Source organism: Primulina tabacum, chromosome 15 (assembly GCF_025594145.1).
Source record: "Primulina tabacum isolate GXHZ01 chromosome 15, ASM2559414v2, whole genome shotgun sequence".
Taxonomy (NCBI): Eukaryota; Viridiplantae; Streptophyta; class Magnoliopsida; order Lamiales; family Gesneriaceae; genus Primulina; species Primulina tabacum.
The window spans coordinates 37,602,266-37,619,025 of NC_134564.1; the positions used below are offsets into that span (position 1 = coordinate 37,602,266).

Here is a 16,760-nt window from a genome sequence, read left to right on the forward strand (position 1 = left end):
TCCAGCGCATGTTATAATTAATTATGAAATGAGTTTTATCGGTACAAAAAGACGATCCACGGAGGTAATTAGGGAGGTCTGGCTTTCAATGAAATGATTTTTACATTTAATATACTTCTAAAATATATTAATTGTTTCATATTTTTTCGACTGACTTTATGCATGTAACGTAATTAATCGGATTCCAAAGTCTATATACATGAAGTTTATTATTTAATAATTAATTATTTCTACATAATCTAGTTCGTAAATCGGTGCATACGCATGAATTTACTAATTTGTTACAGTTTAGATATAATCAATTCTGCCAACATGTTGATTATTTAATTTCAGCCGTGATATTTTTGTTTAATAAATATATATGTATGTGTATAAATAAATAATATGCATATATTTTTATATATATGTACATAGAATACGTATACTATGTTCTTTAATTAAATTTTAATTTGTGGTTACGTTCAGAGAACAGGATGTTAATCAAATGATTATTGCATGATTCATAAGAATGCCACGAGAAGCATTTGGATAAGGAGCACGTGTAAATATTTATGTGTTTGTTTATAAAACTAATACTCCAACCACCAAATCAGCAGATAATTCTTTTAAGTTCTGATTCAATTTTATACTATAAAAGCCAAACGATTTGGTTGTTAATTTAGGATATTGTATTCTATATCACCAAAAATTCTAAAAAAATAAATATAATAATAATAATCATGAGAGTTGATTGCAATTTAAGGAAATATTCAATCGATAACTAAGTGGACGACCATATATAATAAAGAATAAAAATATTTAAAAAAAAAAAACCATAAGGATCTACACTATAATATATATATATATATATATATATATTCTCATTTTAAAATTGTAGGTTATAAAGAAAAACATTATTTTGATATAGTTATCTATTGTTATTTCTTCGCTGCTACAGATATATATATAAATCAAACGGGCTCTTTGATCTGGAAAACAAAACTCTTAATTACATCTAATTTTTATATTCTAAAAATTTTCCAACGAACTCATTTACATCTTTAATGGGATCAAATATTTGTTGATACTTTATCCAAAAAAGTTGATGCGATTTTGTTAAATATATATTAACTTTGCTTGCATGCCATTTTCCCCTTCTTTAGGATGATAACATATATTCTTTGGGCCTCTTGAATCAGAAAAGTTTCGGTTTATTAATTGAAATAAACCTAAGCATAAGCCCAACAAAAAATTGCCAGATTTGTTCTTTAATTATTCTTAAATATTTTGAGCATGCGTGTTGCATCCAATCCATGTATTGGGATTAAGAGTTGTCTAATTTTTTGTGAACTCGCTATTATTACCGGATTGTTTGGATTAAAGAACAATATTCGTCTTCGATCTGTTTTTTAAAAATTCAAGTCCGTGTAGAGAAATGTGACTCCAAAAGTACTTGAGAACCAAAATTAAGAAATTATGTTCTTAAGGTTTAATTAGTTTGGCCTTTTTCAAGAACTAGCTAATAATTAACATATATTTTACGCATGTATGATTATCATATTTCGAAATATTTTTGTAAAACTATCCAAACTTAGATAGATTAGCAAAATAACGAGCTTAAGATAAATACATTGATTAATTAATTAAATTATGAAATTTAAATAAGTTAATAGATGGCTAATAATATGATATTAGCTACATATTTTTAATCGTGAGACGTGTCAATCTGCCTATATTTATATTAAAAAGTAATATTTTCGGCATAATTTTTTTTTTTTTTACTTTTTCATGATTGATATATAAGTGATTTTAAATTATTTACCATAATAGGATTTTGTTATCAATTTTTATTTTAAAAAATAAAATGGTAGTTTAGTTTTTGTTTACTTAGAGGGGTATTTTAAACTCAATTAATATCCATCTATTACCAAAATTTTTCAATCTTTATATAATACCATATATCTTTATTTTGCCATATCACATGTGATGCACAAACATTAGTAGGTTTTTTTGTAAAACAATATTATATATATTTTTTCGTAGGAAGAGTAGACTCGATAAAAAAATTATACAACGAGCATTTTTAAGCAAATGAGTTGAACAAGATCCCTTCAAACACGTTACCAAACATCGCCGGCCCTAAAAGGGCATCATGGTAGCTACGTGGATGTCGTTTTATGTTGTTATTTATTATATTAGATATATATTAAAAATATTTATTTTTTGGTGGTGTTGGAAAAAGTCGGGGGTGGAAAGTAATTAGTCAATTTTCTCCACTGCGGTTGTCTTAGTCCAAATAATAATGGTATAATAATCTTGTAATCATCAATATCATTATCATTATCATTACCAATTCCCAAAGTTGGAAGGTTGACACTGAAATGAACGGCTCAATTTCTCTCATTTAAGAGTTAAATCCTCGTAAGTTTTGGGAATGGATTCCTATGCTGTGATCATCTTCATAGCCGGGCCAGTGGCGTGGCGTTGTTTTACACCTGCAACACAAATTTTTTTTTCTATTTCTGTATTTTTATATATTTTAATTACTACATTTTTTTTACATTCTTTGATCTTTTTGTTTTCCTTTTGATAAAAATAAATATGTTTTACCCTCAAAACAAACGAGATTAACAAAATGTAAAAAAATTAAGAGGGAAACAAAAAGTCCAAAAATGGCAAAAGAAAGAATTATAATATATTTTAGACAAGACTAAAAATGTTTAAAAATGAAAATTTGAGAGTGAGTAAAAGAAAGATGAGAACAAAAAAATAAAATAAAAATTAAAATAAATTTCAAGTTTGATGTTTTTTTTCAATGTTATGGGAAATTATTTTGTAGAAAAAAATATATGTTCGGTAGTACAAGATTTAGTATGATACACATTATTATATTTCAAGTTTCTCATTATAAAAAGATTATTTTTACATGAATTTTGAGATTTAAATTTCAATATGAAAATTAAATTTTTAAAAAATAAAAAAACCCGATAAGATAGCTGACATATGAGAGTAACAGATTGAAGGGCCAATATTAAATATTAAAAAAAAAAGATATAACATAGTTCGAAGAAATCATCACATAATAACACATAAAATAAATACAAAACCATCACCCAAAAAAATGAAAACTCAAATAACATAGTAACATAAATATTATATGAACTTCTCATTTATAGATAGTGTACTAACTTTCATTGACAACTTATCAATACGTAGAAGAGAAAAACGAAAAAAGCAAAAAGAGAAGAAAAGAAACCTTGAAACCTATACATGCAATCCGCACATGACAATGAAGACCTCTTCCGACCACGCATGACGTAAACAACAACAAAGAACAAAAAATAACATAACAACGAAAAAATAGAACTAAATACATGAATTACACCAACACAAAATAAAATCAGACGTTGGAAAATTGAAAGATACATTAACAGTAAATGAAATAATAAAATATTAATAACATCAATAAAAATACAGTTTTCATTGGACTTTTATTTAATGTTATGACAATGATCGAAAACCCATATATAAAATAATGAAAATGTCAGAAGGTTTGGAGCATGCATAATGTTTTAAACACTTATGCTACTCAAATATATATAAACGATCAATTTTTTGTGACAAATATTGATAGAAAAATTTAAAACTCGTGAATTTTAAAAGCATAAAACTTAATTTTTTTGGAATAAAGTATTTATTATTGTTAGCTTTTTTAGTTTCTATATACAATTTTCAAACATTTCATTGGATTGAAGCGTAAAAATATTTTAAATAATATCTTGCAAACAATACTTTAAAATAAAAAAGTAGGATCATGTGTATAACATATACAATAAATCAAACTTAAAACTAATAATAATCTAAAATTAAAACATAATAAATAAATCAAAAATAAATTAAACCTCAATTTAAAACAACAAATTAAACACAAGAACAATTTGGACAACAGATAACTCATAAATAATTCATTATTTTAAAGATAATAATATTAGAACAATAAATTAAACAAAAAATAAACAAAATAAATTAAAATTAATAATGATTAAAAAATAAACACAGTAAATAAAACTTAAAACTAATAATAATCTAAAAAAATAAACACAATAAACCAAAAACTTAAACAAAATATTTAACACACATAATAAATCAAGCACAAATTAAATATCAATTTCAGACAATAAATTGAACACAATGATAATTTAGACAATACAAAATTCAACTCACCAATTTGAATAGAATATTAGATGATAAAATACATTTGACTAAAATATTATGTAATAACAGGTATATGTATAAAGTGATAAAGAATTGGACTAATTATAATAAGGAATGATGTAGGGAAGCATTCGAAATTGATATAATAATTCTAAAAAAAGAAAATAAATTGATATAATATTAAAATATTATTAAAAAACTGATTAAAATTGAGGTTATATAATATGCAATTTTTATAAACGAGAAAAGAAAACTAGGTTGCGAGGATGCAATCGAAACATGGCCCATACTGTTTCCTTCCTACCACTAAAAAAAACGACACATAGTAGTTCTCTTGTGAGATGATCTCATAAATTTTTATCTGTGAGACTAATATCTTTGGTATAAAAAGTAATATTTTTTCATTGATGATCCAAATAAGAGATCCGTCTCACGAATATTTGTTGAAGACAGACCACGGTTGTCAAATATTACGCGAATAGATATAAATTTTGTCAGGATATAATAACATTTGAGTGGATAACCAGAGGACACACCATAGCATTCACTTTGGTCTTTTCAATAATTGGGTTAAAGTTACCTGCACAGAGTAAAATAAGAAACAAAAAAAAAGGCAGGTGGGCCGTCTTGTCTCGTCAAATAAATGGGTTGTGATGGTGGCTGATACATTTCGACAGTTTTACTACTATGTAATAAGAATGCATTGTGCGGATTAATTATCTATAGTTGCCACTCTCGAGTCAGCAAAGACATATAATGTGATATATATATATATATATATATAGTATAATTTGAGGTGAGATGGGGTGGGGTGGGGTGGGGTGGCCATGTCTCTTCTTCATCTATGTAAGGTGGTGGTTCACGTATATAGACAAAATCTACGTCAAAGTCTTGTATGTGGGGGCAATGGTTTTGACTGCTTAGTTATTATAAGTATACATATTTAGCACCACAAAGAGTTAGGACTTTTAATGCGTTGATTGACACCTTGCGAACTCAGAACGGCAAATCTTGAACAAAAAGAGAACAATTCTGAAACGCAATTGGCCTTGTGTTTCTAATTTTACAAAAAATTAGATTCGACTGCGTGGGAAGTTAATGTCGTTATAAAAGCTTAACCAAAGGTCACCAACCAGTATATACGTACGTACTTTGATTGCATCTTGTCAACTCTTACTACCTTCAATAAACCAACATTTTCTCGTATTCGACATGGGAACTACAGCTCAAGAGCTGCAACCAGACATCAATAACGGTGAGATATGTATGCTATTGCTTTGGTTTTCTGACGAATATATATTACTTCCTTATTGTACTGTTTCTTGAAACATTCATGTATATCTAATATTTCCTGTGATGATGATCTTTATTATCTGTTTATAAAGTTCTTATGTATGATTTGATGTGATGTTCAGCACTAGGTTTAAGAGATGGAGTGGAAAGTTCGAATTTGGCAAGAACTGCAGAAACCAACCACCCAACTTCCAGCTTCCCATTTCTTAAACAGTACAAATGGTGGATTCAAGTGGCCGTATTCTCATTCTTCGTCTTGGCGGGTCAAAATTTGGGTGTACTGTTGGGTCGGGTCTACTTTACCAAAGGTGGAAACAGCAAATGGATGGGTACATTAGTACAAGTTACAGGATTCCCCATTCTCTTCCCTTTCCAGTGGTTCATGAAAACCGATAAAGACCAAACGGAAGTCACAACAAGAAATCCTTCTTCCCCCTTGAATCTTGTTTCAGTGTACCTCTGCTTAGGGATATTCTTAGCAGGAGATGCCATGTTATACACAATTGGGCTCCAATATTTACCTGTCACTACATATACTTTGATTTGTGCAAGCCAATTAGGATTCAATGCCGTCTTCTCCTTTTTCTTGAACAGACAAAAGTTCAGCCCATACATAGTCAACTCGTTAGTTATCCTAACCATATCCTCCGTGCTACTAGTGTTCCAATCTGACCCTGGAGACTCGAATAAAGCATCGAAAACGAAGTATATTATCGGGTTTTTATGCACCCTCGGTGCATCAGCTGGATACGGGCTAATGCTGTCCCTCACGCAGCTCGCCTTCCAGAAGATAATCAAGAAAGAAACCCTTAGTGCTGTCGTTGATATGTCTATCTACCAATGCGTGGTCGCGACATTTGTGGTCATAATCGGGCTTTTTGCTAGCGGGGAGTGGAATACACTAGACAGAGAAATGGACAGATTTGAATCTGGAAAGGTTTCTTATGTGATGAACTTGTTTTGGACAGCTGTTTCTTGGCAGATATTTCTTGTAGGTTGTATTGGCCTGATTTTTAAGATCTCATCGTTGTTTTCCAATGTCATCAGCATTCTTGGGCTACCGGTAGCCCCTATATTGGCCGTGATTTTTCTGCAGGATAAACTCACCGGATTGAAGGCCATATCGATGATATTGGCAATATGGGGGTTTGTGTCCTATATGTACCACCATTATCTGGAGGAGATGAAGATGAAGCAGAAAAAGGAAAATGATGATATTGAAGAAGTTTCCCTAACTCAAAGACTTGGATAGTTCACAAATCACTCGGTTCAAGTTCCTAGCAAGGGCTGTCTCTGCAAATTGAGACAACAAAACATAAGGCATAGGTCTATCCAGATCTTGGATGTTTTGCTTAATGCTTATAGTTGCTATCCATCTCTAAGAGCAATATTTACTCTGTTTAATAATCTTAAATACTGTCGAAAAGGTCATCTGCTGGCAACCAATTTTTGTCACGTTTTCTCTTTCTTTTTTAGCAGCCACCTACGTTGTGAAATATTTGATTATTTTAGTGTTGCCACTAGATTCGTCTGTCTAAACCAAGTAAAGAAATATGCTAGTCCTAGGATTCTGGTGAGCATGCATGTTAAATTTGTTCAATATGACGTTAACTATACATTCACAAAACACACACTCTTGATGCGTGGAAGAAATTTCAGTTCCCCAGCACTCTGCGAGTAGATGGCCCAAGCCAATGATATTTGTAAAATAAAAGGACTAAATTCTATTGCAATACGGCTCGAGTTGGAAAATCCTAATATGGTTTGGTTCAAGGTAGAATTTGGTAGGACACATGACGCATCTCCTTATCTGAATTCTCGATCTGACATTTCTTTTAAAATATTAAAGTTTAAGCAAAAATATGACAAACGAAGAATGTAAGAAGTTAATACAAAACAATATCACAATATGTTATCAACTTAAATCACTCTCGACAATTCGTGTTGAAATCAAGCCCAAATACAAATTTATGAGCATCCAGTTGGCGAACTTCAAAATTTTCAAATATTTTTTTTCCCCTGGAGACGTTAAATTCATTCATAGGCAGAAAGAGTATATACACAAGATACCAAGGCATCCAGTCACTGAGGGTAGACAAAGGCTGAGAGTTGAGAAATCAAGAAGTGATGTTGTTTTCATTCTTACAACCATTTATTTCAGCAACATCGAACTATTTTTCCTATGTAAAACATCTGTCTTGTCTTATATAAATCTTCATCCATACAGTCCAGTAGCATATTTTCCATGGAGCGCACTCAAGAAAATCAGCTGAACATCCAAAGTGAGTTACTCTTTATCTCCAAGACCTTTTCTATTATTTCTTTTGCACTTCATGACTTACTAGTAAAGGCAATGACAAATACCAGGAACAATGGGTGCTTTCTCCAACTATTTCTGTTGTTTGTAAGGAATTAAACTAAATTTGTAGTGTGCGTATTTCTCTGTGTGACTGATGAGGGTGATGTATTTAGAAGGATAAATTTTTATCGATATTTGATCATTAGGCGACTGCACCTGCTTGCCTTTGAAGGCAGTACCCTGAATTAGAATAAAATCAACTTCTCCGATATGACCTGTTGAACATTGGTAAAGTAGCCAGATCAAGAAAAAGTCAGAACATTGGATTTAAATGCTTTCAATTTACAGATAAAAAAGTGCTTTAAATTAGATTAAAAAAAATTCAACAACGCAATCATTCTCTGCAATCCTCTTTGTTGTGCACCACAATTTTTTTAATTTTTTTTTGTATCAAGAATTGTTATCCTGTTGATGATTTACCAGTTCAAGAAACTAAACAAACAATTCTAGAGTTCCATGGAGATGGAAATATCAACTCTACCAAGACGTTCTCCAAGCTTCAACAACACAAGAGGTGGTTCCATCTAGCCATTTTTTCAATTCTTGTGCTCTGTGGGCAATTAACTGCAACACTTCTCGGAAGACTGTACTATGAAAAAGGAGGCAAAAGCAAGTACATCGCAGCGCTTGTGCAGTCTGCTGGATTTCCTATCCTCCTTCCTTTCCTTTACATAACATCGAGGAAAAATCCCACGACAGATTCAAACTTGTCCATGAAATTATCCTTGGCAGCTCTATACGTAATTTTTGGCACTTTTCTTGCACTAGATTGCTTGTTATATGCAGTTGGGCTTAAGTACCTACCTGCGTCCACATTTTCCCTGATTTGTGCAAGCCAGTTGGGAATCAACGCTTTTTTTTCCTACTTTCTCAATTCTCAGAAACTCACTCCCTATGTATTGAATTCAATTTTGCTTCTCACAACGTCTTCCGTACTTCTTGTGCTACAATCTGACTCAACAGGTCCTTCTACAGAAGGAAAGTATGTGTTAGGGTTTATTTGCACCCTCAGTGGTGCTGCTGGATACGCGTTACAGACATCACTAGCCCAGAGGGCTTATGGAAAGGTGCTAAAACGGCAAACGATAGAAGAAATCTTGAATGTTATATTTTACGAATCACTGGTGACATCTTGCACTCTTTTAGTTGGCCTTTTTGTCAGTGGAGAATGGAAGACATTGAATGCGGAGATGCAGGAGTTTCAACTAGGCAAGAAATCCTACGTGATGACTTTGGTATGGACAGCATTAGCTTGGCAGCTTTTTTCAATTGGTTTGGTGGCTCTAATTCTGAAGGTCTCTTCCCTGTTTGCTAATGTTGTCAGTACTGTGAATGTGCCGGTCATTCCAATATTAGCAGTTGTGGTTTTCCAAGACAAGATGACAGGGATTAAAATTGTGGCAATGATCTTGGCTATCTGGGGCTCTATATCGTATGTTTATCAGCAATATCTCGATGATACAAAGTCCAAGGAAGAATATAAAATTCCCCACCAAGAGAATGAAACCTCCACAGCTTAAAGAACTTTACTAAATCACAGAGTTGATCATACTTATCATCCCTCTGAACATCGAAGTCCAGAGAATGTGTAACATAAAAGGTGGGGAAAACATAGAAATCCTTAAAATCCAATAAAAATCTATTATTTTCTCGACACCTATTACATGCCATCTATAATGATCGGCATTTTCTGTCATAAAAGAACATTAATTTGATGTTATTTGTTCTCAAGATATTTTCAAATTCATGCTGCCATCTATATAACTTTTATTTTTACATGACACTTCTACGTTATGAACCCGTACTCATTATCCAAGAAAATCTTGTATCTTCTCCACATTCTTGCCACCTTCCGCTACCCACCCCACCCCATGACCAATTTTTAAGCTGAAAATCACTTTTGTTGAGCTCATACTCACAATAACACTGGAATTGGATGCATAAAGTTTAATATTTCCAAATCATTTGAATGGTCTTCTATACTTGGAATAAAAGTTACTTTCGACATTCAGTTGACATTACATCGCTGATTGAAAACGATGCTGTAGTCCATTAATAATAACAGGTACCCTGCCCAAGCAAGCGAGAGTCAACAAAGATGAAAATAGACAGAATGATCTGGTGGCTTAAACGTACCTCATGGAAGTCTTGCAGAATGAAGCCATTACATAAGGCGACCGACATAATTTGCTCGAGGATATTTGCTCTTCAATTGGGGCCATTGCACAAATAATTGATCAGCCATCTGTAGTTTGTAAAGAAGTAAGCCACTCAAAGATAGCCTCCTAACACGAACTATGCTTTCAACATAGAAAACGGATGACCATCGGATCCCAGAAACCTGAAAATTACAGTTTGGACTTCATCAAGTATCCTGATTTCTCAAGAAAAATAATAAAAACTGCCTACTCAAGTTTTCCGAACCTTGAAAAAGAATGCAATTACACAAAGCGGTATAAAAGCTCCGGGTCCATTGCATAGAATCTACACAAAAAATGATAACTCAACAAATAGAATTGAAGAATTGAAACTATAATAGCTGGATGAAGAAAGGAATCATCATACCACTTGAGGTCTGATCTTGATCATTAGCCACAACACATGAGTTAAAGCAATCAAGGTTGTGCCAACCGAAGTTCTATATAATTGGCCAACCTCACGACTTCGATAAATTTACAAAAAAGGAGAAGTTTCCCCCACCTCAACCTCCTCCTAAGACAATGAGCATTACAGAGAGCACGTCGTCCAGGACATTATTGGCAAAACCTTCGCTATGTAACTAATGCGACGGTCCCGTCGCTAGAATTATCGATTGGCTGATGTTTGTGATTGTGATTTGTATGCTCGAGAGTATATCCCTGAAATAATTTACTGAGTTTTATTTAGATTTCCTTTTGATTTTTCTTGGAATAATACTTTATATGTGACTTTTAGGCAACACACCCCACTACGCCACACACACACACACACACACACACAGATATATATTTGAGCGAATATGTATGACTTTAGGATGCCTGATATTGTTTTTTTATGATAAAATATGTCTAACCGAATTTCTGGAGAAGATATTTGAAATGTGATTAATTATGTATGATGTTTTGTTGCATTTCAGATTATCTATATGAAGTTTTTTTAATAATGGATTACGTTTCGAGGTTTCCATAGATAATAAAATAATGGATATTTTATAAAAAAATAGTTTGTTTTAATAAAATTAACATTACAATCTAGCTAAGAATGCTTTAAAAATCAGACAATGAAAGACAAACAAAACTTGGGAAAAAAAAACAGAATTAGAAGTAGCATTCAATTTATTCAACAATAGCATAAATTAAAGATAACTGAAATAGGATAAAAAAAACACATCTAAAACAAATACTTCTAACCACATGTTCGTTCCTTTAATGTTGAAAATTTATATGGACGGGTATTTTCATCAGATTATCTCCAATGATGAAATTTCCACCACCAGAAGGCATCAAATTGTAACCCTTGTAATCGACGACTCCCAGACTCTTGCAACCGTTCAACACGAAGCTAACCTTCTCACTACCTCCAACACCAACAAAAACCCTCTTAAAAGCCACAACTTGTTTGATTGGAGCATCCACAATCCCATTAGGTGGAGTCCAGTACACAATCACAACTTCACTTCCATCCCTTTCACCCACATTCTTGATCTCCAAATTCAGCTCAAAGTTATGATGATCGTTGCATTGCAAGTCATCTATCAAAATCGCAGGGCAAGCTGGTTTATACGAGCCCTCGGTGTAGTTCAGCTCTCGACAGTGTTGGAATTTGTTCAACTGGACCTGCAAAGATTTTGTGGACGAAACTAAGGAGTATGAGAAGTTCGTGTAGCTAAGACCATACCCGAAGTGATAGACTCTCGAGTCATTGTAGAATTTGTATGTTCTCCCGGGGTAACCATGGTGATCGATGGGTCTCAAGGGCATGGATGTCATTGGTAGCATTTCGACATATCCATTTTCGTGCCACGTTAGTGGAAGTCTCCCTCCGGGGTTGTATTTGCCGAATACAACGTCTGCTATAGCCTGACCACCTTCTTGTCCGGGATATCCAGCCCAAAGGATAGAATGAATCTTAGAAGAATCCCTTGCAAAGGAAACGTCCACACCACCAGCTGACATGATGACTACAGCTACAGGGCCTTTGGATTGAGATGCAACAAGATTGATTAATCGATCTTGATAACCTGGAAGGAATAAATCTTCCCTGTCTAAGCTTTCTGCCTCTATGCTTAAATCAATTCCAACCACTACTACCGTTGCATCGGCTTTCTTTGCTGCTTTGACTGCTTGGAAAATCATGCTATCATTCTTGCATGCCACATCTACACATCCCATTTCATAGATCACTTTTCCATATTTGGCGAAGCCATCAATGGGAGATGTGTACTGACATGGAACACCTGCAAAATTTATTTTTGAAACTGCATTAATCAATGAATTTTTAGGTGAGAGATTTATGTCATTATGTAATTGAATCAAGCAGACCTGCATAGTTTCCGATCATGACGCTCGTGGCATTTGCATGTGGCCCGACAACTGCTATAGTCTTGATTTTGTCCGTGCTCAAAGGCAGTGTTTGATTGTCATTCTTTAGAAGAACAATTCCTTCACGTGCTGCTTCGGTAGCTAGTTCAATATGTTCATCGCTGCACACGTTAGTGATATCCAGCTTTTCGAATTGTGGGCTTCCATCGAAAAACCCAAGCCTCATTAGAACAATGCACAGATTCTTGAGAGCAACATCTATATCTTTTTCACTAACTTTCCCCTTGCTAACTGAGTTTCTTGCATAGTTAGTGTAGTAGTTCCCGCAATCCAAGTCCAAACCTGTATTTTAAATAACATAAAAAAATGAACGCATCATATATTATGCTCTAGATAAATATCATAGTTAAAAAAATTCATATCCAAAAACATAAATTTATTAAGGAATCAAATAGATTCATATCTATATACCTATAAAAATATGGATCATGGGCTTTGTTTTCCAAGTGTGAAAAAATAAAATGACATTCTTATCAATATAAATCCAAGAACTCAATAAGGATATATATGTAAATTCTAACAAATGCTAATGAATTATCACTATAATATACATTGATTGTAGTAATTTATACCGCTTCAAGAATAAAACCTAACTCCTATATTAATTTTCTAAATTAATCTATCTTTATATTACCTTTAAATGTTTAATAATTTTAATTTTCTCTCTACATGTTTTTTATGATTTTGTTGTAATTTTTTAATTATATTTTTAGTGCAATTTCTAATTAAGAAATAAATTATAGTATCACAAGAATATAAATGAAAAAACTAACTATATATGCAGTAGTAAAATAACATAATAAATATAGAATAATACGAAGTTTAATACTAATATATTTTATGATTTTTTTAACAAAAAATTGAAAGTAAAAAATTTAATAAATTATTTAGGAGAATTTATATCAACAATTATGAATGTTAATAGATCAATTATATTATAAAATATGAATCTCTTAGAAGAATTCAAAGAGTGTAGCTATAACAAAAATTTTCAAGATTTTAGTAGTGCTTTTTAATAAATTATATATATGAAAAAAATTCAATGCAAAAATTTGGTAGTATTTGAAACCTCTACTAATATTGTTTAAGAACTATAATTTTTCTTAGTTTCAGTTCCAAAATCAGCTCTCATAATATATACATTTTAAGACATAACTGTTAAACAATTAGTTTAAATGTCTCACATATTGTATAATTATTTTCACTGATATTAAAAAATAGGTCATAATAGCACATACTTTTTAAAAAAATATATATCAGACAAATTTATAAATTTAATATACAAAATTTGGTAGTATGTGATCTTTTGATTTATAATTTTCAATTTCTACAATTATTTTTAATTATTTATGAAATTTTAAGAAAATAAAAAAATCGATAATAAGAAAATAAAAAATTCTACAATCAACTAAATAACAGAAATATTGCATATAATTTAACTATGTCATGACTCTAAAACTTAAAAAACAAATTATTTCAAATGTTCAATACTACGTCTATTTGATATTAAAAAATGGATACTAGAAAAATGATCTATAACAAATGTATATGTTATAATTATGATTATTTTATTAAATCGTATAACTAAAAAATTACATGCATATACTCGTCAAAATCAATCATCAATCAAAACCTTAAATATGTAATGCATGAAAATACATATAAGTTATTTTCTACTGTAAAAATGATATGACATAATTCTTACAATAAATATAATTATAATGCTCATTGATTAGCATTTGTTAAAGTATTAGAGTTTTTACGTATGATATTTTAATATATTTATTTAATTATTTTGAAATCAAACTAACTAATTCAACATCTACAAAAAAATAACATTTTTTTTATTATAGTTTATTTCTTTGTTTATATTTGAAATTTTAATGGTGAAAATCATATCAGTGGTTTAAAATATATATTTAACAATTACTGTATGAGTTTATTTGATATTTATCATATAATTTTATTTGAATGTGTATTTCATTACATATATTGATATATTTATTATTTTAAAACTGTATTTAACAATAAATTAATAGTCATCAATATTATTCGACGAAAAATCGATTATGATATAAAATCAGTTATCTATGATATAAAATTTTTAAAACAAAAAGTAAAAAAATTTCATAAGAGGCTAAATATTATTTATATTGAATGATATGTATTATATTTTACTATCAACTTTACTATTTCATTAGTTTTGATATTGTTTTGATGAGTTAGTCACAAAAATTTTTAATCGATAATTATTTGTCTTTAATGTGCTTCACTTATGTAAAATATGATATATACATTGATTAAATTCATAATTTGGTTGATTTTTAGGTTATTCTGTTTTATACATGGTGTTTGGATTTATAGTTTTTTTTAAAATTTGTTTGAGTTCATTTCATTTCATATATTATGTTTATTATCATTTATTATATAACATAAAATCAACCACTTGAATTTTATTTGGAAAATAATTTTAAAAGTAAGTTATATAAGTTTTTATTAATTTATTCATCTAATATGACTAGAGATTAAATCAAGATAGATAACAAAATGATTTAAATTATTTTTTCAAAAATCATATTTTTCTTATATAATTGATGCACGTATAATAATAGTTATTTAAAAAAGTTTAATATTATTTCAATGAATCCATCATGTCGTGGATTTACAAATATCTTTAGACATAATGCAATCAAATTTTTTGGTTGACATGTCAAAAGGGATCGTACTTGTATCTGAACATATAACTCAAGGTTGATGTAAAATATTAACCTATCGGTGGTTTTCTATCTAATTACCAATATTTAATTCATATTAAAACGATTTAAAAGGAAGATGCCATTTGTCACAGCAGATACATAGAAAATATTATCGGTGAAGCTCGTTATGCATTCTTGCGATCGAACCCGATTTCATGGAGTATATTTCTACGGAAATGAAGGACTAAACTGACCTGCTTTTAGAGCTTGAGCAACAGCATCTTCGGGCTCGTCTTTAAGCCATTTTTGATGGTTTATCATCACTTCAATGGAATCACAATCCGAAACTATATATCTGCAACAACAGATTAAGAAATGAAGTAGCTGCATGTTACATTACATGTATAAGTACCATAGTTTGATATAAATTAGTTACCCGTGAAGATCCCATTCTCCTCTTATTTTACCCCTCAAAAGCCGTGGATCTGCGCATGCAGGAATGCCATTGATCTTGTTGTAAGAACACATCACGCTTGTGACATCTCCCTCTTTCACGCACATTTCGAAGGGCTTAAGAAAAGTCTCCATCATGTCTTGCTCCGTCACCTCAATTCAAAATAAAAAAAAATATTCAAAATCTCATTCCAGTTAATTAAACAAAGTTTAGAATGAATTTTTTTATATATTACTCTCGCATCAAAGTTGTAACGTTCGATCCCGAGCCAGTTGTCCACATCATAAGCGGCATAATGCTTGCAACATGCAGCAACTTTAAGAGGCCTAGAGTTGAGATCTGTTACATTCTCAGTTCCTTCAACGTCTTGCAAACCTCGTACATAATTAACCGCATACTCTCCCACAACGTAAGGGTCTTCCCCCGGTGTTTCAAGGGCTCTTCCCCACCTAGGATCCCTTACAACATTAATGTTAGGACTCCAAAATGTCAGTCCCGCATGCCCTAAATTGTGCATGGCTCTTGCTTCTGTCGAAACCGCCTAAAAGAATAAAAATGAATAAAGCCACATTAACATTGAAGTACGTATACGAAAAAGTACACAGCAACTATTTAAATAATCCATATATTTAATAACACCTGGCCAATCCTTTTCCATAGAGATTGGTTGAAACTAGCCACTGTCGTAATAACAGTGGGAAAACTTGTTGCACCAGGGACATTGTCGTCGAAGAATGAGGCTTTGTGGTCCCATTGGCCAACATCGGAGACACCGTGCAATGCCTCGGACCACCACTCGTACTGGGGGAGCCCGATTCTTGGAACCCCATAGGCAGTGTCTCCGATTTGATTCACTTTCTCAGACAGTGTCATTCTGTCGATCAAATCTTTGACACGTACCTCGTATGGGAGGGATTTGTCACAGTATGCGAAGTCTTTAACGTTCAATCCGAGCTCAAAAAACCGAAGAGAATCGCAAACGTGGGTGTAGTTTCCATTGACAGTAGAAGTGGAATCCTTAATCCGTGCTAATGGTCCATTTCGTGCCGAAGAGAAGGTGAACAGGAATATGGCCGCAAGTAAAGAGAGGATGATGAATGATCTTGCTACCATTTTTTTCTTGGTTTTTTCAGAATGTTGATTAGCAGAGAAGTAATGCATGTTTTGTTAATATATAAAGATCA

The 16,760-nt window shown here is 31.7% G+C and overlaps 3 protein-coding genes and 1 pseudogene across 4 annotated transcripts; 2 read left to right on the forward strand and 2 right to left on the reverse strand.

The window, feature by feature from the left end:
• The first annotated feature begins 5,162 nt into the window (after window positions 1–5,162).
• Window positions 5,163–7,012, forward strand: LOC142528012 (putative purine permease 10). Of its 2 annotated transcripts, none has more exons than XM_075633040.1 (2): window positions 5,163–5,449; window positions 5,610–7,012. In XM_075633040.1, exons 1-2 carry the CDS (start codon window positions 5,407–5,409, stop codon window positions 6,737–6,739), a joined length of 1,173 nt encoding a protein of 390 aa, XP_075489155.1. In that variant the 5' UTR covers window positions 5,163–5,406; the 3' UTR covers window positions 6,740–7,012. The 2 variants fall into 2 exon arrangements, with proteins under 2 accessions (XP_075489155.1, XP_075489156.1); XM_075633041.1 differs by having other exon boundaries at window positions 5,616–7,012.
• A 499-nt stretch (window positions 7,013–7,511) lies between these two features.
• On the reverse strand, window positions 7,512–11,240 carry LOC142526183 (uncharacterized; annotated as a pseudogene).
• Window positions 8,152–9,987, forward strand: LOC142526182 (purine permease 21-like; the record flags this gene model as incomplete). The annotated part of the gene is made up of 1 exon (XM_075630433.1): window positions 8,152–9,987. A coding segment is annotated over one exon (1,215 nt), but the record flags the coding sequence as incomplete, so codon positions are not given.
• Window positions 11,130–16,716, reverse strand: LOC142528072 (putative beta-D-xylosidase 5). The gene is made up of 6 exons (XM_075633126.1): window positions 16,216–16,716; window positions 15,812–16,117; window positions 15,559–15,728; window positions 15,377–15,477; window positions 12,367–12,708; window positions 11,130–12,281 (listed from the first exon to the last, which is right to left on the reverse strand). Exons 1-6 carry the CDS (start codon window positions 16,687–16,689, stop codon window positions 11,251–11,253), a joined length of 2,424 nt encoding a protein of 807 aa, XP_075489241.1. The 5' UTR covers window positions 16,690–16,716; the 3' UTR covers window positions 11,130–11,250.
• Between the last annotated feature and the right edge of the window lie 44 nt (window positions 16,717–16,760).